Here is a 27,863-nt window from a genome sequence, read left to right on the forward strand (position 1 = left end):
AGTTAATTAAAGGCATCAATCATCTGTTTCAAGTGTTGGCTATAACTTTCACATAAGGTATTATGTAAAGGAATGAGCAACTGAGTTTTGACTGAATTTGGACAAAAACGTTCTATGTATTAGCATATGTGAAAATTAAAAAGCCTATGGAAGCACTTAATAAAACACAAGATATTTGTCATATCCATAAAGTTTATTTTAAAAAACTGTTAAAAACTAACCATACAGGAATATTTATTAATATACTTAAAAAGTTTGTTCCCCGTGTTGAAGGAAAATACATTAGCAACATCTTCCAGACACCATCTTTATAAAAGTAAAACTTCTAGATGCTGAAATGTACTACAGTAGATTCTCTAGTTTACACTTTTAATCACAGGATTGAAAGTCATTCTCCCTACTCCCCGTTCCCCCGAATGTGGCAGTTCTTAGACTTAATTAATGACATTCAATCATGTTATATATTACCACAGATCCTTAAATAGAGTACACACTGCATGGTTACTAACGGAGTGAGTCTTCTCTATTTGTTGTCACGTCATTCTTTCAGAGAAGCGTTGGACTTTAAGTACAAATAGAAATACTACATCCCATGATTGTAAACATTCACCAAGAGCTTCCAGAGTACAATGAGTAATAGAGGTGGCCCAAGAGTCAGTCAAATGTTCCTCACTCATTTGGATACTGCTGAGATTAAGAAAGGAGTTTTGAAGGCAAATTATCACAAGCCTTACTTGCATTTCTGTAAGAAAGTAGTTCTGGGTATATTTTTAGTCGAAAACACCTGAAAGTCATTCTAAAGATTATATATTAAGCACCATTTTCACTTACCTGAAATATATTAAGTTAAATTCAGCAGTATATTTATGAGCATAAATGTGAGAAATTAGAAATAACCGTGGGTCTCAAGTTCCCTTCTGTGGATACATATGGACTATTGAGTTCCAAAGATGCTAACAAGAACCACTCGTGCATACCAAGGGCAGTCATGCCCCTAGGGCCAAATGCAACCCAGAAGTCTGAGGCACGACTATTACTTCTGTCAGTGGATGCTATACAAGCAGATTTAAGGCTGTATTCGGCTATAAAGAGTTCAACCTCCTCTTTAGTATTCTTCCTACACAGATCACATACATGACTCAAAATTTCATAGGGTGGGAGGTGAAAAGTCCCCAAACACCTTTTTAATACTATCCTCCGTACAATTCATTATCAGTTATTTACATAGGGGAGTGTTCATACTTAAAACCACTAAAAAAATGCAATCGTCATGTTTTAAACTCTTATCCTAATTTCCCCAGGATTATCCTTATTCTCATTCTCTGACTTTTCGCCAACTTGACATTAGTCAGATTGTTCACTGCAGTCCTTTGGCATTTCTGATGTTGCTCCAAAGGAGAATACAAATTAAAATTTATTCACTGCCACCCACTTTGGGACAAGCCTGGTTGCAAAGAAAACGGTGTTCCTGGTGTTGAAGGATAACTAGGAAACCCATCTGGCTGAGCTGAATAGCTTTCCAGAGCCGAAGCTGAGTGCACCTGATAAAAAGAAGAACATGCAGGTTAGCGGAGTACCAAATTTAATCGAGTTGGTACCTGCTTCTGCCTATATCACATTACAGATATTCAGAGTAGGAAAGAAAGAGAGAACATTGGGGCAAGATAACTCCTCTTAGTCTCCTGAAAAAAAAAATTTTTTTTTAAGATTTTATTTATTTATTTTACAGACAGATCACAAGTAGGCAGAGAGGCAGGCAGAGAGAGAGGAGGAAGCAGGCTCCCTTCGGAGCAGAGAGCCCGACGGGGGACTCGATCCCAGGACCAAGGGATCATGACCTGAGCCAAAGGCAGAGGCTTTAACCTACTTAGCCACCCAGGCGCCCCTCCTGAAATTTTTAAGGAACATTTTAAATTCTTCAGATGGTGGAGATCAAGAGAAATGGCATTAAAATACTTAATTATTCTTTAAAAAAGATTAATAGGTTTTCTAGAGAAAACATGTTTTAATGTCCATTATTTTAACTTAAATTATTTTTAAAAAAGCTCAAATATAAATGTCTCGTATAAAGATTCCACTTGTAAAATCTTCAAACTAAGATTTGAAAGTCTATTAAGTAGGAAAAACAATTCATATAGACAAATATATTCCATTACCTCTGTTACCCTTCTGAAGACAACAATAATTTGCAGATTTGGGAAGATCAATCATAACATCTCCAGACATTCTTCTAAGAATTTTCGCCAATGTTGGGATATCATCATTGGCATTAAAGGGTTATCAGGAAAGAAGCTATGCACACATGCTACCATTTACTTTCTGCCCCACCGTTCTCACTTACCTGCTGTAACAAGGCCGACTGTGCAGCGGCATTATGCTGTAATTCTTGCAAGGAGGACTGTGAAGGGTTCTGGGAGAACCCTGGGATACCTGGGAGGGACAGAAGACCAGGAAACACAGAACTGCCTGCAGCTTGAAGTCCAGAGGATAAGCTAAAACAACAGACAGAACAGGTCAAAACGCAGATAAGACAAAACTTATTGCTTCTGTATTTGTCAAAAACTATCTTGAGATGTAAAACAAACTTTAAACTCCCTGGCTGGAAGGAACCATAAAAGTCAGCCACTCACTGAAGCAAAATTTACTTTCTATTCCGAAGTATACTGCTCTGCATTTAATAAGTCTGTTGTGCCTGTAATACTTTCTGCTGTTCTATACAAAGATAAATTACCGAATACTGACATAATCTAAGCAGATATTAACATTATATATACTTAACATGGCTAAAGAGCTGTATGTGTTTTTTGAGTGTTTAAGTTTCAGCCCAGAAAAACTACAAATTAGCACCGCCCGACAATCAGATTAGGCTCATTCAAACGACTTAAAAATAAGACTACGAACTACAGGGTAGATCAAAACGACCACAGCCCATACCCTCTCCCCAAAGCATCCACATACCCGGCTTGCGCAACGAGAGCAGAGTTGAAATTGGAGCTGAAAGCCGAAGCGAATCCCGGGAGCACGGGAGCCGGCGACGGGGTGGTGGCCGCGACGGGCAGCGGTGCGACAGCCGCCACCGTGGACGGCGCCTGCAGCCCCGGGAACGAGGGCAGGGCGGGGGCGACGCTGGGGGTGTTGGAGACAGAAAAGCCGGGGTAGGAGGGGTTGGAAGACGGCAGGGGTCCCTGCGTGACGGAGAACAGGGAGGGGACGCCGGCGGACAGGTTGAGGGGGAAAGGCGCCGCCGACACCGGCGCCGAGGCGGAGAGCCCTGAGAGAACGGCCGCGCTGGAACTCGGCGGAGGGCCGGGTGCGGACGTGACAGCGGCGGACGAGGTGGCTATCAAGGAGCCTGGGAGAGACACCGACACGGACGGGTTGAGAGGCGGGTTGCCCGTTAAGGGGAAATTGTTGGTCAGAGAAGTAAACGGAGGGAGCGCAGTGAACACCGGCGTGATGGGAGCGGAGGAAGCGTGCGGCGGCAGGGAGATGGACAGGGGGTTGGACACGTTCAAGGGGGTCGTCAAGCCGGAGAGGCCCGACAGCGCAGGATTAAGGCAGGTGGACAAACTGATGGGCACCGATGCTGACGTGTAGGCGCGGCCCAGTGTCCCCGACAGACCTAGGGTGCCGGGGGCGGGGTTCCCAGAGTGGGCGGGGCCTTTGAAGGCCGAGGGGGTGGGGCTGGTGGGCTCCGTTTTGATCATGACCGGCAGGGTTGTGACAGCTGGGGCAGACGCCGCGTGCAGCTCTGAGTTACTCGCGTGGGGGCCCTGCAAGAGCGCCGCGGAGGAGCCACAGCTGGCCGGCGCCGAAGCCGAGCACGACGTGGGCGTCACCAGCGGAGAGGGTGCGGGCAAAGTCGACGGGGTGGGAGCGGAGTTGGCCGCGGTCGAGGGCAGGCTGGGGAACATGGCCAGCCCGGGCGTGGAGGACCTCGGCGGGGCGGGAACGGCCGAGGGGGCATAGCACTTGGAGCCTGAAGCCGGTGAATCGGAGTTCTGGTTAGTGAGAGAGGACAGGGAAGCCAGTCCGCTTGTAACAGCAGAGGACAGAGCGGAGGAGTTGATTAAGTTGGTATCATTCGACGTCAGAAAGCCTTTCAAAGCAGACAGAAGGGGATTATTTACACCAAGCGGACAGGCCACACTGGGAGCAGAGCCCCCAGCAATGACAGAGGGAGCAGGGTTGGACACCCCTTGGGATGTCGGCGTTAAGGGCAAGGGCAGACCTGCAAACACTGACGACAGTGAAGCAGAACTGGCATTGTTGGTAGAAGCAGCAGTAGAGGTGGCAGGAAAAGGGAGGCCAGTGAAAGGGGCAGAAGTCGAAGCAAATGTTTCATTGGAAGCAGGAGTGGCCCGAGGTGTGGACGTAGCCTGAGGGGCTGGGACAGGAGGAGCGGAAGGACCCGGCAGGGGCACCAGGCCAGAAAAAACCGACGGGACAGGAGCTGATGTTGTACTGTGGACAGAGGTAACAGGTGCCACAGGCAGGGAAGGGGTTCTGATAACCGTTGGATTTGGCGTTGATGGCTGAGGCGTATGAATGGCCGAGGAGACCTGCCCTGGGAACACGGGAAGGACGGTATTCGCCATGTTCAGTCCGGACACGGTCGCAGTTACTGATGCTGATGGATGGTTTACTGCCTTCACTGGGGACGCTGTAGGGACAGGAGTCGCAGCAGGCGTTGAAGGATTGGAACCATGAGGAGAGAAGAGCTGACTTGCTGGGGTAGAAAACGCTATAGGGGGTGGGGAGCAGAAAGAGGCAAGAATATCACCATGCTGAAATATTACATTTTAACCCAAAAGAAATACGTCAACATTTTTGTAACATTTGACAAACATGAAGAAAATCAGCAACAGGTATGGTAGGCTACTGCAGTGGCCACCTTGTTAGATTCCATGATCTGGATTTTCCCTATATAGTCTCAGGTAAAGCCAGCTGTCTTCTAGACTGCCAGAAGAGCACTCCTATGCACAGTGAGGAAGTCTTGAAAAGTTCGCAAATAAACTTTCCTTTCGTATTTTGCCAATTTTTAAAAATTAAAAATTTAATTGTGATTAGCGCTGGTGTACTGACTTTAGATTTCACTCTCTCAAACCACTTCTCCAGAGTAATAAAACAAGTCATTTCCCCCTCTGAAGAGCTTCCAGGACATCACTTTCCCTTTAGGTCTCAGCAGGCATCCCAGGATTCATGCCAACTTCTGCACTGGCCACTCTTATAAGTTGAACTTGATATTCCAGTTTATAATTTATATAGCTTTCTTCCCCAAGCATTTTCCCCATACTACCTCGTCTATATGATCTCAACCTTTAAGGCTATTTGCCTTGTCGGAGGAGCTCCCTTAGGGGCAAAAGCCATATCTAATCCTCTTTAGAGCCTCAGCACCTAGCACTGTGCATGGCACCTGTGTATTTAGTGTTTGCCACACTTGATATATTATCACCATGACCTTAACTATCGTTACCAAACCCATGCAAAAACCTACTCTCAAGAATTCCACTAGAGTTTGCTATAATATTTTTATTCTCATAAGCCCTATAAATAATTACTGTAATTACCAAATACTGTAAGTATTTGGGGGAATGATTTGTGTTTCCTCTCTGAATCAATTTAAGAACAGTGTTAGCCTTGTCGATGTCAAATGGAAAGCATGACTGAGGTAGCTAAAGTCATAATGACAACGGTCACCTGCTGCCATACTCATATCACAGTGCGTTTCACTTGTAAACAGAGAATATTCCCTTCCCAGTGATAGTCAACTGAAAATTATTTTCATGAGCTAAGACTTAAGTTTCTAAACTTATGCATAATAAAGACTTTTGCATAAGAAAGCTGACACAATCAATGAAGTAATGTACAATGTTAATCATGGTGAGGAAGGGACCACAGGAATAAAATGGAAGAAAACAGCAATATACATAATCCATTGGGACTAAGAGATGCCCAAAAGGTGCCACACTGGACTGAACAAATTTTATGGTAGTTTTGAAAAAAAAGATGGCAGAATTGACAAACAGTAATATAGAAATACATGAACTTCAAACCCAAAGGACCTAAAGTCTGATAATATTCATGTCATTAGCAATAATTTGGTTTCAAGAAAATAAGACTATAGATTTTAAATTTAGAGGACATATGAAAGTGGATTTGTACTTTTGTTTGCATTTGTTTAACAAAAAATAGAAACACAAGGACTATATACCTAGTTTTGTGTTTGTAAATAATGTAATAAAAATTTATTTAGGTCAACAGTGGTTGGGAAATAGTTGAGAAGTCACTATCTTATGTAACTACACACTGAAGACCATGCAGTAGAATGACAAATCACAAGGTCAGACCAAACTGTCCCAAAGCATTCTTTATAAGCAGTCTCTGTTGAAGATCTTATATAATAAAGCAAAAGCCATACACTGTTAACCATACACAGTGCCTGCAGTTAAAATGCAACAAAACAACAAATCGAAGAAACCCCAAAACATACCATGATAACTATGACTTTCCTGTCATGTAATTTGGTTGTTAACTGTAAAACATCTGTCAGATGCTGCACTGAGTACTTTATGCCTATCATTTCATTTGTCCCCATACAACCCTGAGATAGGTACAAACAACGCCGTTTTATAGATGGGCAGTGTGCCTCGGTGTGGTTAAAGCAAGTTGTTAGAAGATCATGCAACTACTCGGTGATGTTCACAGGGAATCAAGTTTCAGTTACGAAAGGCAAGTAAGGCCCAGAGATCTGCTGTATGACACTGTATCTATGGTTAACAATTCTATATTGTGTACTTAAAAATTTAAGAGGGTGGATCTCATTAAGATCTTACCACAATAATGATTTTTAAAAAGGTCATGCAATTATTAAGTAATAGAACCAAAATTTGAACCCTGTTCTGATGGACCCGTATCCTTAACCAGTGTACTAGTTTATCTTTTTGTTTCTTGACATGGTTCAAAAGGAAAATAAAATCTTAATCATGCTAACATAACACAGCATAGGAAAACAAAGTATGCTATTCCTAACGATGGTTCTCAGGGCACTTAACCTGTTACTCCCTTCAGAAACAGATTAACGAAGCTGAGCATAAAGGCTCAAGCTTCCTCAACCTCCTTTTCATGGAAGTTAAATTACATGGTCACAAAATGATGTCCTGCCATTTCAGTTTTCTTTCCAGCCCATTATATTGCCTCCTTTAGAAACCACCAGCAAAAAAGCACTGTTCAGGCACCCTGCGCAGGGAATAGAATTCCCACTGAGACTCCTAACCGAGCACTCTAATGATGTGCTAGTTTGCTACACAAGAACTGATCTCAGGTTTGTCTCCTATCCAAAAGCTGGACCACAGAGAGCCTCAACTAGAAGAAAAATAAAATGTTGCAGTACTGCTGCCATCTGCAGGCATTACGGACACCACCTCTCATCTTCCTTTTTTGTTTTTAAAGTAGGTTTTTTTAAAGGAGTGTTTTGACAGGTTCCTCTGTTAGAGTAGATTTGAAGAGAACACTGTCACCTGCTTAGACTCAACTTCGTTTTTCTTGAAAAAGGAAAAGCACATTTTTCCTAAGGATTTTTGCTTTTATTCAGTTTTACAACAAAGTTCAAAATTGCCAAACTAGACATTGTGCAGTAAAACAGAATCTGATATTGAAGTGAGCTGACTTCCAAAATAAAATTTGATAACATGTATGACACTAGTATGATGATGTGGTTAAAGAATTTTGCTGTCTTTGTCCTTATATACAATGTTAATGATAATCTCACATGTCGGTGTTTTCTTTTGTCTGTTTTGAATATAGCTGATGCAGTGTTATGTTAGTTTCAGGTTAATGTGTAGTGCTTAAAAACAATTTTGTGACACTGTCTTTCCAAAGTTTGTTAAATGTGCTACTGAATGTGAAGACCTTAATGAAAAATCACTGTTATTATGCTATTAAAGTATATATTAATTTATTTTATAATTCCAATGATAGTAACTATGGCAAATTTTCTCTGTCCTAATAAATACTTTCAATTCTTTCATGCCAAAAATAAATAAATAAATAAATAAATAAATAAATAAATAAATGAAATAAACAAAAGAAAATAAAGTAGGCTCCACGCCCAGAATGGAGCCCAGCATGGGGCTTGAACACAAGATCCTAATATCAAGCCCGGAGCTGAAATCAAGAGTCAGATGCTTTTACCGAGGTGCCTCTCATCTTCCTTTTTCAATTTTACTTTTGCTTTGACACCCTTTGTATTTTTTTTTCCTACATTAAGCTATGCTACCCCCAACACTTATGAAAATAATTAAATCTAAATCTAGTATTTGAAATAGCATTTAGGAAAAAGGATTTAATATGTTTATATTAAAAAAGAAATGAGGCTGATAATATCACATAATCTAAAGTGAAAGTGGCTGTAATGCCACAGACCACTCAGATTATATTGCAAGTTTTTCATACAAGACACAAAGGCATATCATTAATTTTAAATCCAGTTAATATGTGCATTTCATGCTGTGTGTATATAATGTACCATTATCAAGTCACTTCTAGCAAGTATTGATTAAATTCTTTAGGAACTTTCTTCAAAGCATAGATTCCAAATACATTCAATTCAGACTGTTCTCAGTGAATAACAGAGCAAACAACCAGGGCACTTCAGCTATATCAGGAGCAAAGCTGATACTTACTTTGATTCTGTGTAGGTTTTGACTGATTGGAAAGGTCTTCATTTTCTATATGAAAATAAATAAAAGTTTGATTTCAAGTTTTATTCAAATTAATCACCACCATAATAATCAAAAGATTGGCATAAAAAAAAAAAACTCAGGATACATATGCATGCTATGTCAGGAAAAACAGTGTATGCTTATGGAAAGAGGAAGGATATAAAAGTAGTAACTATACAAAGATTACAGCATTATGAGCAACTGATCCCCACCCTGCCTTTTCTTTAACTTATCAGGTTTAATTTTATTTATTTATTTATTTATTTATTTATTATTTTATTTATTATTATTTATTTTTAATTTTACTTTTAAAAGGTTTTATTTATTTTAGAGAGAAAGCATGCAATGAGGGGGAAGAGGCAGAGGAAAAGGAGGAAAAAGAAGACAGACACTAGCCCTACATGGGATTCAATCTCATGAGCCATGAGATTATGACCTGAGCCAAAACCCAGAGGTGGAAGCTCAATCAACTAAGCCACAACTTACTAGGTTTTAAATGAGCATTGTTATTTTACAGATATATTTAGAAACAGTTTCTGGAAAGGACAGCCTGAATGCCGCCTAGGACGAAGTGTAGTCTATAGCTGGAATGCAGAGGATCACCATTACTGGCTAACCTGACAGTCACTTCAACAGCAGGGAGACTTGAAGGTGGGAGGCAGATGCTGAGTGGAGAACCCACTACCACCTACAGGACCCACTTCGCAGTCTACGCAATGAACCAAGCAAAAAGAAAGGGGCCCAGCCTTCCTGTCGCAGTTGTTTCTGGAAAAGACCCTATGCTAGGAGCTGCTGAGAACCACCCCAGGTTAGTCTGATTTGAAGTTTGTGACACTGACACCAAAAGCACACTCCTCCCTACCCTCCACAGAAGGCACCTAACTAGACCATTAGGCAAAGATACAATGGGAAAAAAATTACCTCTCATGGCTTGACAGTAACTGCCCTGACATAGTGAGAGATCATAGCTTGTCTAAGGAACTTGGTGCAAATAAACAAGAAGAACATATGTTGTCTATCAACAAAGATTCAATGAAAAAAAAAGTTTCAAAACCTGTAATGCAAATTAATAACATATAAACACATAACACACAAGAAAATACAAGCAAATAAGATGAAGACTTTAGATATAAAAACCTGACTCCAAATTAATAAATGCAAAGAATGGTAAAGATGTGGTAACATTAAGAAAGCTAAGTTACTTAGCTAGAAATAAGAAACAACAAAATCACAATGAAAATGGCAAAAATGCATAGGTAAGAGACTTAGAAGGCAAATGTAGAGCAAAATAGGAATACAAGAAGTAGAAAAAAGACCACATAAAAAGCAATAACTGAGGGAATAATAAAAAAATTTTCCTGAGCTTTAAAGACTTAAGTTTTCATATCCAAAGGGCTTACAGAGTTTCGTGAAAGATTAATGCTAATATCCACAACTGGACATCCTGGTAAAATAGCCAAACTCCAGGATTAAAGACATTTCTAACTTCTAGAGCGATATTTTCTTTGTAAGCTTATAGGAAGAGACCAAGGTTCTAATAAAAGAAAATTAAGTGGAATTGGGTTTCTCATCTATAACTCTGCATATGTGCTCGTCTAAAAAACTACTTATAGAAATTTTTTTCTCAAAGAAAAGGAGAACGAGCATATCAGAACAGGGTATCAAAGAACAGAGGGAAATGTAAGAAGCTGGAAGTTGAAAGGCACAGAATAAAACATGAATGGTATTCCAACAAAACACACAAATCGACAAAAAGATGAGTGAGAATGGAAGTCACTGGAGTACAGAGCAGTACTTTTTAGTTTTTGTGTAACAACAACCATTAAGAACATGATGGTTTAGGGACGCCTGGGTGGCTCAGTTGGTTGGGCAGCTGCCTTCGGCTCAGGTCATGATCCCGGCATCCTGGGATCGAGTCCCACATCGGGCTCCTTGCTCAGCGGGGAGCCTGCTTCTCCCTCTGCCTCTGCCTGCCATTCTGTCTGCCTGTGCTCGCTCTCTCCCCCTCTCTCTCTCTCTGATAAATAAATAAAATCTTAAAAAAAAAAAAAAAAGAATATGATGGTTTAAAAAAAAAAGAATATGAAGGCAATCCTTAGCAATATTAAAGATAACATTTCTAAGTTGGGATGGGACAAGGAGAGAAGAGTTGTTAAAAATAAAATAGCAATTTGACTAATACAAATAAAAGTAAGGGAAATGAAAAACTGGGATGAGAGAATAGTAATGAATACAAAAATAAAACGGAAGCACTAAGAACAAATATGCAATTTTTATGATGACTCAAAATTCCTATTAAGTCTCTCCCCCGTCCTCCCCATCCCATGTAAAACTCAAAATCCAGCTATATATTATATATTATCTGTAAACCCAACTAACCTACCAAATAAATAAAACTCTAAAATAAAAACTGAAAGTAAAGATAAAAGCAAGATACTTACAAAAAGGTTAGGACAATATTAATACCCAATAAGGCCAGGCAAAAAAGAAATAAAGTATAACTCAGCTGACTTTTTTTATACTTAGAAAACTTGAGACTTTCAAGAAAAAGAAAGTAGAATAACTACCTAGGAACGAGCACCTAGAAATGAAATGTTCCATTTATAATTTTGATGAAAAATACCTCTCAAGTCTCTAGAGACAATCCGAAGGCAAAGAACCTACATAAAGAAAACTATAAAATCTTCTTAAAAGAGATAAAACAAGCCCTGGAGGAAAAACACTACCGCCTGACATAATATAAAGCAGACGTAGGACTGAAGAGTTAAGACTTAGTATCATAAGAACATCACATCTCCCCAAATTAATATACGTAACTACATAAAATTATTATGTTGTTATAATTATAAAATATTAGAGTAATAATGTTATATAATTATATAACATGTATATATTTTGTATGTTATATACATGCACACATAAATTCAACTGTTTTAACTACATAAAATAATCTTGAAGTTCAGATAGAAAAAAAAAATTCTCCAAATATAGTAAGAAAAATAAAAACCATAGTAAGAGGAAAAAGCTAACCTTACTAGGTATCAGAACATAGAATAAATCTGCTAGTCAAATCAATATATCATCATAACATGAAATAAGTAGACTGCATAGAATAAAGAACCCAGAATTATAACCATGTGTATATATGAAAACTTAAATGCGGCCTTTCAGATCAGTGGGAAAAGTAGATGAGTTAATAAGTGGTGCTGGCATGACAGGCTACCATCTGGAAAAAAATTAGGATGAACCTCTATTTCACCCTGTATGAAAATAAATTCCAGACGCAGTAAGGTCTTTTAAGACCCAAGTCACCAGGACTCCCTAGGGTTAAGGGCTAATACCTGAAACAAGACAAAATAGTTCCAGCTTTTCTTTCATAGCTTCTCTTTCTCTATGAAAAATGTAAAACTCTAAGGGCTAAAGATACCATAAACAAGGGTCAAGAAATAAAACGATAATTTTGGGGCAAACTGTTTAGCAGTGCTCATCGGAGTACCCAGCTGCAAACAACAGAACCACTCTGGCTAGTAAAAAAGAATTTATGAATAATGCTATCAAGTAACTCCGAGTCTGTGGGAAGGGCAGAAAAAAAAAATTAAGTTCTATCCTTACCCTGCACATATCTAGAAATAGATAAAAGTTACACATTAGAAAAGAAATCCTATAAAAGTAATTAGAGGATACAGATGACATTTTCATCCTGCCAGGATGGGTGGGGAAGGGTTTCCTAGGGAAGACTTAAACTCAGAAGGGTCAAACAAACAATACCTAACTGAAATAAAAATTAAATTTGTAAGACACACAAATGAAAATGTAAGCTAATCCCATGTTCCCAACAGACTCAAAGGAAAATGCTGAACTGAAAAGTGCAGGGGAAAGGGTAAGCCCCTCTGAGCACCTTCTTACAGGCCTTTCCTCCCCACAGGAGTAATGCCCCCTAATGGTAATACTCATCAAGTCAACCATACTCTTCCATAGCCTGCCAGAGTTTCTAGCTCATGAGAAATGGTTCTTTTGTCTACAGCCTGCTCATGTTCACACAGGTGTGCCAAGGCCGTTCCAGTGGAGCCTGTATATCCCACTCAAATCCATTATCACACTTGTGAGCTCCTTCCCCCGCCAGCACACACCATGTCAAACAACTGGCCCCTCCACGTATAGTCTGTGTTTAAGTGTGTATTTAGCACCCCATAACAACATGATTTTACCTGTTCCTACTGGATTAGGAGTATATGGAGGTGGAGGGGGTACACCCGGAGCTATGACGTTGGCTAACGGGACGAGACCTGCATTGTTATAAGCACCTAAAATGAAATCATAGTAAAAAAAAATTTAGTATCGTTCTGTGGCCAAGAGGTCAAAGCATATCTAATTTTTAAAACTGCTCTTATAATGTGAGTTGCATTTCACACAGAGGTTTGGATCTGGGGTAAGGACAAAGCTGAAATCAAACGAGACAGCTGGAGATTCTGACTTCCCACTGCTGCTCATTCCAGACATAAGCTCGCTGAATGGCCGGGCAGGAAGATCCTGCCATACTTCAATTACCTAACTTTTCTGTCAAGCACATAGAGTTGACCTTTTTAAAGTCAGATGTACTGAGGATACCTCCAAACACAACTACTGAAAAGGGATTCATGATGATTTACCAAAGTGAAAATCTATAATAATGATTAAAAAGAATCTATAATGAACTTATCAAAAGGCAAATGTCCTGAACTGTCTGCTGCACTGCTGTAGACCAAGAATCTGTGTAGCCCACCATGGACAGAATTAAATTCAGCATAGCATATTTCACAAATGTTCCAATTTTCCCAAGTAGATATACCAACATTAACCTTCACTTAATAAAAGGCAAAAAGAAACAAAGTAAAGCACAAATGGAACTGCTTACTTGGTGCAATGGTTGCGTGCGGCCGGCATGGAGGTATTGGATAAGGAACAGGCTTATGTGGATTGTACGTTGAAGGAGGCTAGATGAGGGGCAAGTAGAGCGGTTAGAAGAAAACTAAATCAGCGGCTTCTTGCAAACAAAATACAATTGTCTTTAAAACATTTAGTTGTAAGAAACTAATAAAGCTCCAGCATATGAAATGCTACTGGCCTAATACACAGCACAAGTGAGGGAAATTTCTTTGCTTTACCAAATGTAGTTCTTATAAATTTCAAAGGCAGAGCCTGCCAAAGACTGCTGTGGATGGGTTTATTTATTTATTTTTTTTCAGGATTAAATCATCTCCAATGAAGGGTCAGACCTTATCCTAAACAGCAAATTCCTCTGACGGAGCCGAACTTAATCCAAGAATGTTTATCTCTTCCTCTGTAACACAAGAAATCCACTAGGTTTAGGAACCTTGGCTACCCAAGAATTTCCAACATCCTCCGAAATTCATCAGAGAGATTCCTCTTACCATTCTTACCCTCTTTTCTCCTTGAAAGAACAAAGTCCTATATTCTTCAGCATTCTGCACTTTGACAACTTGAGTAGAAAGTAAACTGGGATTATGAATTCAGTATTTTAGTCTTTTTGCCTTTGAAATCCATGGATCTTTTATTTTGTAGTTGATAGAACTATGTAACAAAAGCATCCCAGGAATTGGTCTCTAGAGAACCAGAGGTATCCAGAGCTAAGCTTGCTATACTTCTAACACTGAGAGAGAGAGAGAGAGAGAGACCCTGCTCTGGGGAGCTGGCACTCCTGCATAGGGGATCCAGTGGCAATAAAGGACCTAGGTCCTCCGTAGGTCTCATACATGGTGGCCTGGGAGATGCACTGGCCTTGTGCAAGGGCTAGGATCTGTGGCTGTTATGCTATGAACAGCTGTCACTGGAGCTCCTGTCAGGCAAACAGGCAGGATGCAAGACGGCTGTAAAAAGGCCTCTCCCACTTCAGCTGGAGCAATCCCTTCAATCTACAGGGCTGTCTTTAGGTTCAGTTGATACCCTAAGCAATCACGATCACTCCCTTAAAAACACTCTCAACCTCCGGGCTCTTGATTCACTACTATTAATACTAATTTGGCCAAACCACAACCTCAAAGCATACTGCACACTCCATTTCCTTCAAGGGAGCAGCTGAATAGGGCTGGGGAAAACAAAACAAAACAAAACAATTGGACTGGTTTTACTTTAAAATAAAACAAGAAACTTCAGAAGGGCCCCGAACACTGTTCATTAATTATGCTATAGTTCCCTAGACCACTCACTTTCCTTGCGTTTCTAGTACACTGTGAATTTCATAACACAAAAGCAGAACTGATGCCATGTGCTGTGAACAGACAGAAAACTACATGTAGGAGTTAAGGCCTGTGTCATCATTTATTCTCTAAACATACCGGTTTGGACGGTCCAAGAATCCGTGCAGCTATTCCTTTGCCTTCATTAGTACATTCTTCACCATCTTTTTTCAAGGGGGTTCCCTATTTAAATAAATTTAAAAAAAATACAAAGAAAGATAATTGAGACTTAAAAAAAAACACCAAAAAACCAAAGGAGAAACAAAACAAAACCCTCATTGTATTACACTAAAGAGAGGGACTTCATTTGGTAGGAGTTTAAGGACCTGGATTCCTGCCTTGGCTATAAGACTGTGCTAAGGTCCTCAAACTTCCTCTGCCAGAGAAGCTTCACGACATGTAGAGAGACACTCAGAAACAAGCATACCACTCACAAGGGGACGACAGAAGAGCAGGATAATGTAGGTTTTAATTTTTCCCCTGCAGAATAGGAGTGACCACTTCCAATGTGCCAGTATGTATAATGGTCAAAGAATCAAAAAGAGTACCTGTATTACAGTTAAAAATAGATGACAAAAAGTGATGGTCTCTATAAGCATTAAGTGACGAAACCTCATTCAAGACTGCTGTTGTTAACAGATCAGAATAAGCTGACAGACTGCCACAATGTGTCGTCCTAAGAGCGTGTGCCTAAATAGCACATACAAGCAGGGAACCTAACTTCCAAGATGGCCCCCAGATGTCCTCACCTCCTACATGCCCTTGTGAAGTCCCCTTCCAGAGTGAACAGGACTGGCCTACATAATAAAGAGGATATTCCAGAAATGGTGGCATCTGACTTCCAAGACTAAGTCACAAGAGACAACACAGCTTGCACTTGCCTTCCCCTGGACCATTTGCTCCTGTGGAAGTCAGCTGCCATGTCATGAGGTATTCAAGCAGCACTACGGGCAGGGCCTAATGGTGAGGAATGAAGACCCCTTTCCAACCACTGACACCAACTTGCCTGACATGTACCTGAGCCCCTTCAGAGCATAGTCTCAAGCTCTACTCAAGCTCCCAGAAGACTGCAGTCTTGTGAGAAACCCTGAGCCAAAACCAATGTAAGCCACTCCCAAGTTCCAGATTCATAGAAACTGTATAACATAATCTTTAGTTATAAACCACTGAGTTTCAGGGTTACTTGTTACACTGCAATCAAAATATAGCACTCTTTGTAAAGATTATTTTACAAAGACATCTGAAGAACACTGGATGGTATAAAGACAGGTTTCCTTCTTATTGGACTTCTCAGAGCCTTTATCATGCAGTGTGACTGTCCAAGAAGGAAACATTGCAAACAATTTCTCAAACATACTCAACTGTAAAACTGTCTGAGGAACATTGAGAATTTGAGTAATGCTCCTTTACTAAATGCAAAGCAGTGCTTCTAAAATACTTGGAAAAGCAAAACAAAATCATCCTTTTTATGTTTGTCATATTCTTCTGTACATTTCACATAAATACTTTAATGAGTAATACATGAACTTTTGATCAGTGGTGAATCCATGAATACAGCTGCTGACCGAATAAAATTCCTTTCCTTCGTGGAAGGACCATCAACTAGCATTTTCTTTAAATATCATAATTATGCTAAACGTGATAGTTAGCTACAACAAGTTTCTCATACCCACAAATATATGCTTACTGGGAAAATTCCATTTATGCGGCTAGGTTTTCCTTTGGGATATGGATTTCCTGGGATGGTTCCACAAGAAGATATCATAGCATGAGGAGCTTTGCAGCCCCCCTTAAAAGCCTGTAACCAAAAACAAGATAGTGGTGATAAATAAGTAAATAAATAACCAAATTTACTCATAGGTTAAGTATTCTGGATATTTGGAGGCCCTGTTAAAAATACGAATTAAGAACAGTATCACATTAATCTGTTCGTGCATTCATCAGCAATTACAGTAGTGAACATGACCAAAATTCACAAGTAAAATCACTGTATTTAAATGGTATTATTATAGAGGTAACATAATGTTTTTAATTAGTTTTCTATTAGCCACAACTAACAGACTCCTATACAAAGATATCTCCACAGCAGATGTTGCAAATTGGGTGCAAACAAGTTCATTTACTATTTAGTATGTCCCGTTTCTCCAAACCAAGAAATAATGTCCAACCGTACAAACACCAAACTCACGTTACACCAAGAAAAGGAGAGCAGCAGATGAAAGAGACATGGACTCTGCTCTGAAGAAGTTTAGAACTTAGTGGAGAAAAACACAAACAAATACCATGGGACACTGGGTATCCAAAGAACTGTACTGTTGAAAAAGCAAGAGTTATTTACATAAACTATATTCAACATAGCATTACATAATCATGAAACATGTTAAGGGATGTTCTAGCTTATTTATTATTGTATTCTCAGCTTTTACACTAACAAATACTGAATTCATATTTAACAAATATTAAATGATGAAAAACACTACACTGTGACATATATTTTAATAGATATATATTATGCTATAAGGATTTGAAGCTATATACCGTTTTACAAGTATGTAGGATGCCACATATTTTATTGTAGGGATATACTGGTTTTATAAATTCATTCACATTTGTTATAGAGAGATACTGGTTTCATAAATTCATTCAAAACACACATAATTAGCTATATAATCCAGTCACCTATTAAACCCCCAACCCTAAAAATTATCTCAATCTCTGGTTATTATAAATAATACCAAAGTAAATACCCTTACATACAGATTACTTTTTTCTTTCCTTAGAATAAATCCTAGAAATAGAATTTTTTGGGTCAAAAGGCATGAACATTTTAAGGCTCTTCAAGTTTAGCTTCCAGAAAAGTTGTACTAAGTTATACTGACCAGAGAGTCTATTCCACAGAATACTCAGGACTACATTATTTCTGAGAAGGAAAATACTCAGGACCACATTATTTCCTACACGATCAGAACGCTTTATAAGGAAGAAAACAACAGCAGTAAATGCATGGTGCCTTAAAAAATTTAGTCAAGAAAAACTAATGGAGAATTTATTAAAGAAATGCAGCTCAGATCTTGCTTCTGCTACAAAAAAGCTCATGAGTAGGCCAAGTACTCTGCTACCCCTGAGTTTAGCAGAGGGTGCAAGGATTAAAAAGCTTGGAGCCATGGCAAAGCTACCAAGGGACCAAGAATAAACACCTGCTGAAGCTAAAGCTTAGGAGCCAACTGGCGTCTCACTCTCAAGCCCTTTCCTCATCCCCTTGAACCTCCTTCACCCAGCTCCTGTCCTACACTGACTGAAGGGATGCCATCTTGACCCATTCTAAAGGGCCGTCAGGTTATTCATCACAGTTCATACAGGAATGAGACTGGTACTTTTTTCCTCCATCAAAATTCAGAAAAACCCAGTGTTCTATTTATATAGCAATCTTGAGAAAATTACCTGTTCCAGTACTCTCTTGCATCGTTTCTTCTCAGACATATTTATCCTGAATAAATCTTCGATGGGACGAGAATTCTGTGCATCAACGATGTTTCTACCAAGAAAATGCAATTGAGCTTTTCATTTAAGAACCTGGACATACATATCAATGCCAACTTTTACCAAACAACTATATCTGAGTAACCTTTCCCCCCAGGACATATGGAGGAAAGTGATTTATTTTTAATTGGTGAATGTAAACCACATTTTTATAAAAATGATAAATATAAATGAACTGAGGTTCATCTGGTTACCTAAAAGCAATGAAGTAATTCTATGAACAAAAATCATGGGATTTTTGAAAACATACCCTCTCAATGAGTGGAAATCTACGACAATAGAAAAAAAATCCATGTACCAAATGCATAAAAATATTGGTTGATCTAAAACTGAAGTTTTACCTTCTGCTTTAATTTTGTATTTTTGTGGACATCTATCAACATATAAGGAACTTAAAAATGCAAGTGCTCTAAATGGACAGCAATCTGCAGAGTCTTCCATCATGCAGAAGAGCACGGTGGAGCTCACATTCATTATGATCATTATTAAATGCTATGCTTAGTGTCTGCACAGATCTTCCAGGATTTAAAGTTCGCATATGCTACTAAGTAGGTGAGATCCTTGACTTTACAACTGAGGAAAATAAGGTCCGGAAAGAATAAGTACATGTAATAGAACCTAACTATAAAACCTATGGCCTTCTCAATGAGCCTTTCAAACTACTCAGAGTCGGAAGGCAAATAAATAAAATAAAGACAAACCAAATCATAATCTCAGTATGCCCCCATTATTTTTACGTTGTAACAAGCACGCCAGATATTTAATTATTTATTTTTCCCTTAGAGAGAACATGTGCAAGTGAGGGGAGGGAGAAGGGGAGGGGAAGAGGGAGAGAGAAAATCTTTAAGCAAGCTCTACACTCGGAGTGGCGCTCCAGGCGGGGCTCGATCTCAACCCTAATGTCATGACCTGAGCTGAAATCAAGAGCTGGATGCCCAACCAACTAAGCCGCCCAGGCGCCCATAGATATTTAGATATAAAAATTCAGTCTACCGTTTCACAGATTTCATTTGAGTCCCATTTACTAATATAATTCTGAGACATTAATACACACTAATGATTTAAAAGACATTTCAAAAGTCTTCCAAATCCTCTCCAATAAAGTAAAAAGAAAAAGAAATACTCACGAAGCTAACAGCTCAAGAGCAACTAGCTTGTCTTTACTGAAGGTGAAACAATTGAGTATATTGACCACTTCTGCTGGGTGAACAGCCACCATTTTCTGTTAATATAAAAAAATAATTTAATTTTCAACATGAGAAATTTTCATGCCAGACATTGCCATTTTGAGGAAAATATAGTTAAATGTTCTTAATATTTAAGTATTTGAGGTGAAACTACCTATTCAAAAGTAAGCCCTAACAACTAACAACTATGTGAATTAGACTTTTCAATTTAACTATTTCAGTTGAAGATCTAAGTTCCCCTATGTGCTTTTTCCATTCACATCTCTCAACATATTTATTTATAGAAAAAAAAATTTACAAGTAGTAATTTCCTCAGAAAGGTTCTAAAAAAGGAGGTATTTATAATTTGGGAGATATAATGCTTGAGAAGTTAGGAAAAATTACATTCCTTAGTTAAAGGGCTAAGCATTCTGTAGTTAGGACTTCCTAAAGTGAGGTCCATGGTGCTGAATAGTGTTACTAAAAAAGGATACTACAGTCAACTCAGGTAGGGAAAAGATGGGTTAAACAGGATTCTTTACTGCAGAATTTCCTTAAGAGTCCTATATTAATATTAACTGTGACACTAGAAGATGGTGTGCAATGTTACATAATTTGACTAGGGTACTTGTGCTTTTGAAGATAAGGTTCCGTCAATTTACAGATTTATGTTAACAGTGGAGGAAATTCAAAAGCAAAGTCAATGCACGAAGATCATTTAGAATCAACACCCAGTTGATTCCTAAAACTTAGGGCAATTCTGTTCAGACAATTTCATTCAGGTAGCACCAAAAGAATTGGTAAAACTATATACCCCTTTGCAAGTTTTTAAAATGACATCTAAAAACTATACCCCAAGATTAAATATTTACCAAAAATTGATTTATATTATTTATTATATATTTGTAAAAACTTTGGAACTATTCATTTATCTCACTTATGAAAATGTCTATTGAATAACCTAATTGTAGAGGTTAGTCTTCAGCGTGAAAACAACCAAATCAGACTTAGTTTGTCAGCAAAGGCTACTTGTAAGTTGTGCCCGTGCTAGCCTTCTCACCTCTGAATTTTAATTCTAAAGCAGGTGGAAAAGCAAGCAGGCCTCAGAGCTTTGTTGTGAGTTTGTTGTCTAGATAAAGTAAGGAGAGGTCCCCACCCATCAGTCTTATAGAAGCTCTCTGCTTTGCTTCCCTCTTAGGGGATTACATGGTCTCTTTGGTCCTTGGGAAAAGATTTTTACCGTCAGGTGATGGGTGGATGGGTAAGATAATCTTTTTTTTTTTTTTTTTTTTTTTTTTTGGAGAGTCGATAAAAATTAATTGCTGAAGAGGAGAAGTACTAACAGATCCGGCCACTTTTTTTCAGCAAATTAATTAGTTTAGGAAGCTAAGGATCTGTAGATTCCCTTAAAACTAGCCATCACTTATAATCCAAAGAAAATCTTCCTACCTAGCTAGATACTGTTTGACTTTAATGCCTCTGTTAATTTAGGCTCTAGAGCTGTGCTGTCTGTACAGTAGCCACTAGGCACTGTTTAAATTAAAATTAAATAAAATTAAAAATACAGTTCCACAGGCAGACTAGACACATTTAAATGCTCAAAAGCCAAGTGTAGCTAGTGATTACCATACTGGATAGAAGAGATATAAAACATTTTTATCATTGCTAAAAGTCCATTTGGATAGTGCTGGTCTAAAGAATATAAACTCATTTGACTATTGTTCTAAGACTAAATACAAGAGGATAAAGATACCAAAAAATAGAAAAGGAAGTGCATAAAAACATTTAAGAATTCAAATTCTATGCTTTGCTTGCCTATAAATATTTCCTCTTCCAATATGCCAATTAGGATCCTATGGTGTACAATTTAATACATACAATTTAAATTCAGTTTGGGAACTCTTAATTTTTTAGTGATTATTTGATTACTATAAAAATATAATAAAGTTTAATAAAATTTAGGGTCAGTTTTCCTAATGCAAACAAATTACAATTTGAGGTCAATTAGAGAAAACAAGGGGAGAATTCAAAAATACTTAAACTCTACATTCTAAAGAAAAATAAGTTACTTACATGCTGTAATGCTTTCATTGCCTTTAACTGAGGCTCAGCCCAGGAGAAGTATCTCAGTAAATCAACCACCTGAAAGCAAAGAATTTCTTTAGCTCTAATGAAATGAGTTTGCAAATATTTCTACAAGATTTGTTTCAGTACTTTGAAATACTACTCAGTTCCTTACTGGCACAAACCACAGTTTAAGTGCTCAACAGCTGTAAGAAGTGGGTAGCTACCACAATGGACAGTGCAGAAAGAGAACACTTCCATCATCACAGAGTCTGGGGCAGCACTGGTAGAGAAATAAACGAAAAGTATAAAGGACAGGAAAAAGTGCCTAAAGAAAAGGAAGATCGAAAAAGTATTAGACGGAGACAAAATGTCAGGTTAGAAATATAAAGCTATATTACAAATGGAAAACTTTAAAAATATAGCAGGGTGACATTCATGATCAGTCACAAAAGGGTGTTTAGGAGGGTGGTTAGTGTAGGTCCACCATATCCTGCTCTTTCCCTGGAGTCGGAGGGGCTCAGTACTTGTATTTACAGTACAGATCTCCTCCCTAAAAATGTAAGAATTACCATGACTTACTCTAGCAGCTTCTTAACACTAAGTAGGTCACTTTGAGAGCACAGTTAGCCAGGCTCTCCCATCACCACCACCGAACTTCACATGAAAGAGGGAGATAATGTTAGATAGCCAGTAGGAGGTGAGGAGGGCCTCAAGGTCACAGCAGTGAAGTCCCTGCGTAGTCACCACCACCCTGTTCACTGATTCCAAGGGAACTCCAAAAGTAAAAAAAAGGAATGATTCAAAGAAGAGAGGGTAATGAAATCTGGGTTAATGAATTCTTTTACCATAACTTCCTGAAAATGTGTTAAGGTTTCAATTATTCTACAAAAATAATTCTGCAAAATTAATGCTAGAGGCTGGAGTAGTATATGAAGAAGAGTAAAAATATTTTTTACTCCTTATAATGTGATGCCTAAATCACAAATGGGTATTATGCATACTTTCCTCGCTTTCACGGGAATATTGGTTTTCCTTACAGTAAATGCTACCTGCCACTTAATCAACCAAAAAAAGTTGCCAACTATCATATGCCTGATATAGAAGAAAAACCTTCAATACAGTAAGTAGGCTTAGCAGGTCATACTTAGCAAGTAGCTTTTAGTTTTTGAAAGTTTCCAGTGACTTTAGCAAAGTGGAATAACCACTAAGGGAAGTTTTCTACAAAATTTCGCACATACAAACACAGTCAAGAGAAGGAAAGAAAAGTTACCTATGAGACGTTATAAACTTTTCCAAAACATTTAAATAAAGCATAAGGTGATTTTTAAAAAAATTAATGGGACAGCTGAAAAACACCCATTAAATAGGCAGCAAGACATGCAAATCATAGAACAGTTTTTAAGGATTTAGCAACCAGAAATTCAATAGGCTTAAAGTTATTCAAAGTTCAAGTTTTTGAAAGTCTTGAGAAACAGATGAAAAGTTGGAGTATTTACTAACTCCAAAACAGACTGATCCACTGTCTATCCTCTCCACATTCTGACCCTCTCCCAGAACTCTTTTCCAAATGCACATTTCTCTTTCTGTCCTATTTTTGTATCAAATATTTCCTATGTATTCTTCAGCAATCTGGTTTCTCTATGTATGCGTGTACATGCATACATATTTTTCTTAAATTATCAAACTCCCCCTGAAGCTGGGTGAGTTTTCAACTAAACTTTAAAAATATTACTCTGCTGGCAGTGACAGAAACTACTTATTAGACCCTGTATTTTCTTTTCTTATGGCTAAAATTTTTATGTAGTGACTTCATATAAGAACTATAATTCACCATTTGTTCTAGTTTTCTTTTTAATGTGTAGTGAATTTTGTTATTACTGATTTATAAATTCTGTACAAATTTGGGTATGCTTACCATTAGTTTATAAATTTATGATATTGTGCCCAGAATGATAAATATGCTTTTCTTAGACACCCCATTTTAAAATCAGTGCAAATAGCTATGTTTATAAAATAAACTATAAATTCTGCAAAGTTGCCTATCATTTTGAAAGCTTCTAACGTTTCTAAATAAATACAGCAACAAAGTAAAAGCAATTCGAACCTGACTAGCAGGTAAATAGACTTTAAACAGAATTATCAGAGTAAAGAAAAAACCAAAAAACACTTTTGCTTAAACAAATGCAAGAAATACCTGTTCACTAGAGAAATATCCATGCACATATTCAATTGCTTTTAATTTGTACTCTGTCAGAACAGCCTAAAAAAAAAAAAAAAACAGAAAAACAGCATTAATATATGTAAGCAAAACAGTAATATGCATATTATCAAAACTACCTAAGCAACTCAAACATGGCAGACCTTCTTCAGCCCCAGCACAAAGAGGCAGCTAAAGTCACTATGGTGACATGACATTCTACCTTTCCAGGTTCCATGCTGTTAAGGGATACACTGAGACAGCAGGAGAACCTCCGGGCCTCCCTACTCACTCCTACAATGAAAAGGAACAGAACTGTAATAGACAGATCTGAAGATCTGACATTACTACAAATAACAAACAGAATTCCTGTAAATGTAATTTACATCCCAATTTCAACCAAATTGTCATTTTTAAGAAGACTATTACATCAGGCATTATTCATTCAACAGTTACTGAGCAGCTGTTACGTGCTAATAGAGAAATGTGAATGACAAATATTTCCTTGGGGATATAAGAACCCAAGGAGCAAAAGAGGGCCTTCAATTCAATCTGTGTGCATGCAGTGTGGCCTCTGAAAGGCATTTTAAGTACCCTGAGAATCTTTTTACCCACAAAAGGGGAACACCATTCACTACCCACCTTAAGATTAAAATAGTCAAGAAGAGACATATCAATAGTATTGCTATTGCTCAGTAAATTATGTTCCGTATTGCTCAGTAAATGATGGTTCCTTTCCTTACAAGGCCCCTATCAATGGGAATTTCAGAGAGAAGTACATAGGCCTTGACCCAGCACTATCTAGAACCCGCTGAAATCATATATGCTTTCCTGGCAACTGTCTGCAGAGCTTAGAGATGGAAACAATCATAATTTGGCAACTACTAATCATTAAAAAACCAACTGATCCCTTTGCTTTTACTACAAAACAATATTTGTACTTGGCATATACCTCAATTTGCTAGGAGAAACTATCATGACCAGTTAACTGAAAGAAACATCCAGGTTGCCCAGTAGTTCAATAGTTTAATTTTCACTGAAAAGGGAGGTGAGGGGGAGAGAATGGCATTTCTGATAACGTGCTCTAAAGAATGTACTGTTGAGATGTAACGTCAGGAAGTGATTCCTTGGTTTAAACCAACTGATATTTACAAAGTCTGAGAGCAATTTTTAAAAAAAACCACTACTAATTCTCACTTACATACGTCTATATTTTAATCCCATTTTAATACACTAAGACAATGGTGACGAATCTAATTATTTGGCACAGACAGCAAAAGGTATTTTGCCTGCAGACCAGAAATAAGGACTTAAATAAGAATGTAAATTGCTCTCTCATATATGATTTTCATCTCTGGAAAATATCCTACATCCCTCACTAGTATTTACTACATGATCTTCTCACAAGAAGAAGGGAGAACATACGCAAATTGCATCCTATAGCTTCCAAAAGTAGAAATCTACTGGTCTACTTCCTCATAAACAATAGTTAAGTATCAGCTCATGAACAAATTGTTACAAATTTTAAACATATATTTGGCAAGCTGACATTTTAGTACAAATCTTAATTACACAAACTGGACTTGCAAAAGCAGTTTTGTTCAAAAACAACATTCAACATCGTCAAATGTGTAAATTTAACATGAATTTGAAAAAAAGTCTTATGAAGGACAAGAAAAACATTTTGCTTTATAGACAATGAAGAAAAACAGCAAGTACAAATGCAATTATTTTGAAGTTGGTTTTTTAAAAGATTTTATTTGAAAGAGTGAGAGAGATCACAAGCAGGGGGGGAAGCTTATTGGGAGAAGCAGGCTTCCCGTAGAGCAGGGAGCCGGATGTGGGACCCAATCCCAGGAACATGGAGATGAAGACAGACACTGAAGCTGAAACGACTGAGCCATGGAGGGGACCCCACAGGCAATTTTATTAATAATTTCATAAGCTGAAGCATAAAGTAACAAATCCTTCCCTGTCAGTCAAGGGTCTTAAAGGTACGGAAACAGAAAGATATTCACTCTGAAATTCTAAGCAACACACCCTGTATTAGCATAAGAATGGTATAGAAAGTCCTTTCACTTTTAATTAGGCAAACTTCTTACTTTTGTGCTTTAGGTATTTTTAGGCTAAAGGCTACATTCCAATTTTTTTTTTTTTCCTAATCTGGCTCATTCTGGAAGGTAGGTTACATACAATGGTCCCGAAACAAAGCAAAAACTTGGAAAGCAGGAAGAAAAAGTTTCGAAATTCAAGTTAGTGAAGCCCACTCCTAAAGATGACTTTAAACCCAAGGCCTTTTGGACATCAATTTTGTCCGTCCAGGCAACGCATAGTCTGCCTATCTTCAGATCTGAAAAACTTGCCATAATAACTACCATTAGAGAAATTTTATACGTATTAACTCCAGTTTTCAGTCTTTAGGTCACTGAAAGATGAGGTGATCAGGTCAGAAATAATAAACCACTCCACAAGCACAGAGCTTGTAATGATTGGCCGGCTTTGTATGCGAACTTTTGATATAATTTCCACAACACCGCACTTGACTGGAGAGTCAAGTTTACCATTCACATAATTTAATCTCTATTTGCATAGTGAAATGGATCAAGCTACAAGCTCCCATACTGTACGTTAAAATTCCATCTATTTCGCAGTCCTATGCCGTATCTTGCAAAAACTGCCCGCCGTCCCTCAAAAAGGATGAACTAGAGAATTCGTAGCTCACAGACTGGTTTAAGAAATTAAGTGAAATTACCTTTCTAATTTCATCCAACACCGTTTCAAAGGACTTTTTGTCCATCTTGACTACAGTCTCGACGTGGTTTTAAGTTACACTTTCAATTACAAAATGTTCATCCCTGGTCTGCTCCAATAGTAGAAATGTTTACAGCTGAGGAGGAAAGACTCCAGGAGCAAGAAAAAGGGTGCGAAGAGGTAGCGAGTACTTCAAACTCTGCAAAATTCTCTAAAAATGCACACTTATAAAAAGTTTTTATTAAAAGCAAAAACCGTCGGGTTTCCTCAGCTTCTTCACACAAAGCTTCAGGACACCTCGGGTAAGAACCCGGTGCTCTCCGAGTCCTGCAGAGAAATCCAGGGTTTGGCAGCCGGGGCTGAGCTTCGATCTCCTGCAGTTGAAGGCCAGGCGCCGCCAGGGAAAGGTCGTGAAGCCGCTCTCCTGTGTGGGAGATGAGAGGCACCTGCACCCCGGCTCCCGCGGGCGGCGAGGAAGGAGGCACCCGCCTCTCGGCCCGCACCAGCGCCTCGGCCGCCGGCCGCCGCCCCTCACCGCCGCGAACCTGGACTCATGGCCCGACTTGCGTTCAACCCCAGCAGTTGCGCCGGCTCCTGGGTCCCGCAGCCCGGGCAGCGGCGGCCTGGCGGGCTCTTTGTTACCAGCTGCACGGCTTCCGGGAGCGGGCCGGCAGCCGGAGAAAACCAGGAGCCGGGCGAAAGGGGGCACGCTCTCCGGCAGGGGGACTCCTGAGTGCCGCGGCGCCCACAGCGTCTAGAGTCTTGCCTGGTTACCCCTACAGCTCCCACCGGCTCCTGGGGGCCTTTAACGAAACCCGTCGCGCCCCAGTAAACTCAACTCTGCGCCGACAGCTTAGGCCTCTCTTTCCCGAAAGCCAACGGAGGGGGTCCTGGTGTGGGAACGTAGGTGTTCATGGCGAATGCCTAGATGGCTCTGTATCTGATGCAGCTGAAATCTTTCTCAGAACTTAAAAGTCACTTTTTCAGCATCACATCTCTATGTCTTGGGTTTGATTATGCTTGACTCTGTTTTCTCAATCTGAATTTTTTTAAAAAAACGAACTCCGAGTGGCTAAGGCATATCTACGGATGCCCTTATTTTTGGCGGACCGGAGAAGTCCGCCGCGTGGACCGCCCCAAGGGGAGAAAAGGGGTGGTCAGTGGGGCAGCGCGAGCCACGTGA

The 27,863-nt window shown here is 39.0% G+C and overlaps 1 protein-coding gene across 2 annotated transcripts; it reads right to left on the reverse strand.

Annotated features, from left to right (window-relative positions):
• Nucleotides 1–174: 174 nt before the first annotated feature.
• On the reverse strand, nt 175–27,790 carry PROSER1 (proline and serine rich 1). 2 transcript variants are annotated; one of them, XM_082700483.1, is made up of 14 exons: nt 27,226–27,560; nt 26,682–27,104; nt 23,927–23,992; nt 21,739–21,807; nt 19,627–19,721; nt 18,401–18,494; nt 16,647–16,757; nt 15,059–15,142; nt 13,618–13,696; nt 12,932–13,027; nt 8,685–8,729; nt 2,959–4,744; nt 2,342–2,492; nt 175–1,541 (listed from the first exon to the last, which is right to left on the reverse strand). In XM_082700483.1, exons 2-14 carry the CDS (start codon nt 26,724–26,726, stop codon nt 1,419–1,421), a joined length of 2,844 nt encoding a protein of 947 aa, XP_082556609.1. In that variant the 5' UTR covers nt 26,727–27,104; nt 27,226–27,560; the 3' UTR covers nt 175–1,418. The 2 variants fall into 2 exon arrangements, with proteins under 2 accessions (XP_082556609.1, XP_082556608.1); XM_082700482.1 differs by having other exon boundaries at nt 26,682–27,790.
• Between the last annotated feature and the right edge of the window lie 73 nt (nt 27,791–27,863).

The sequence above is a fragment of the Mustela nivalis genome (genome assembly GCF_964662115.1).
Source record: "Mustela nivalis genome assembly, chromosome: 15".
Classification (NCBI taxonomy): Eukaryota; Metazoa; Chordata; class Mammalia; order Carnivora; family Mustelidae; genus Mustela; species Mustela nivalis.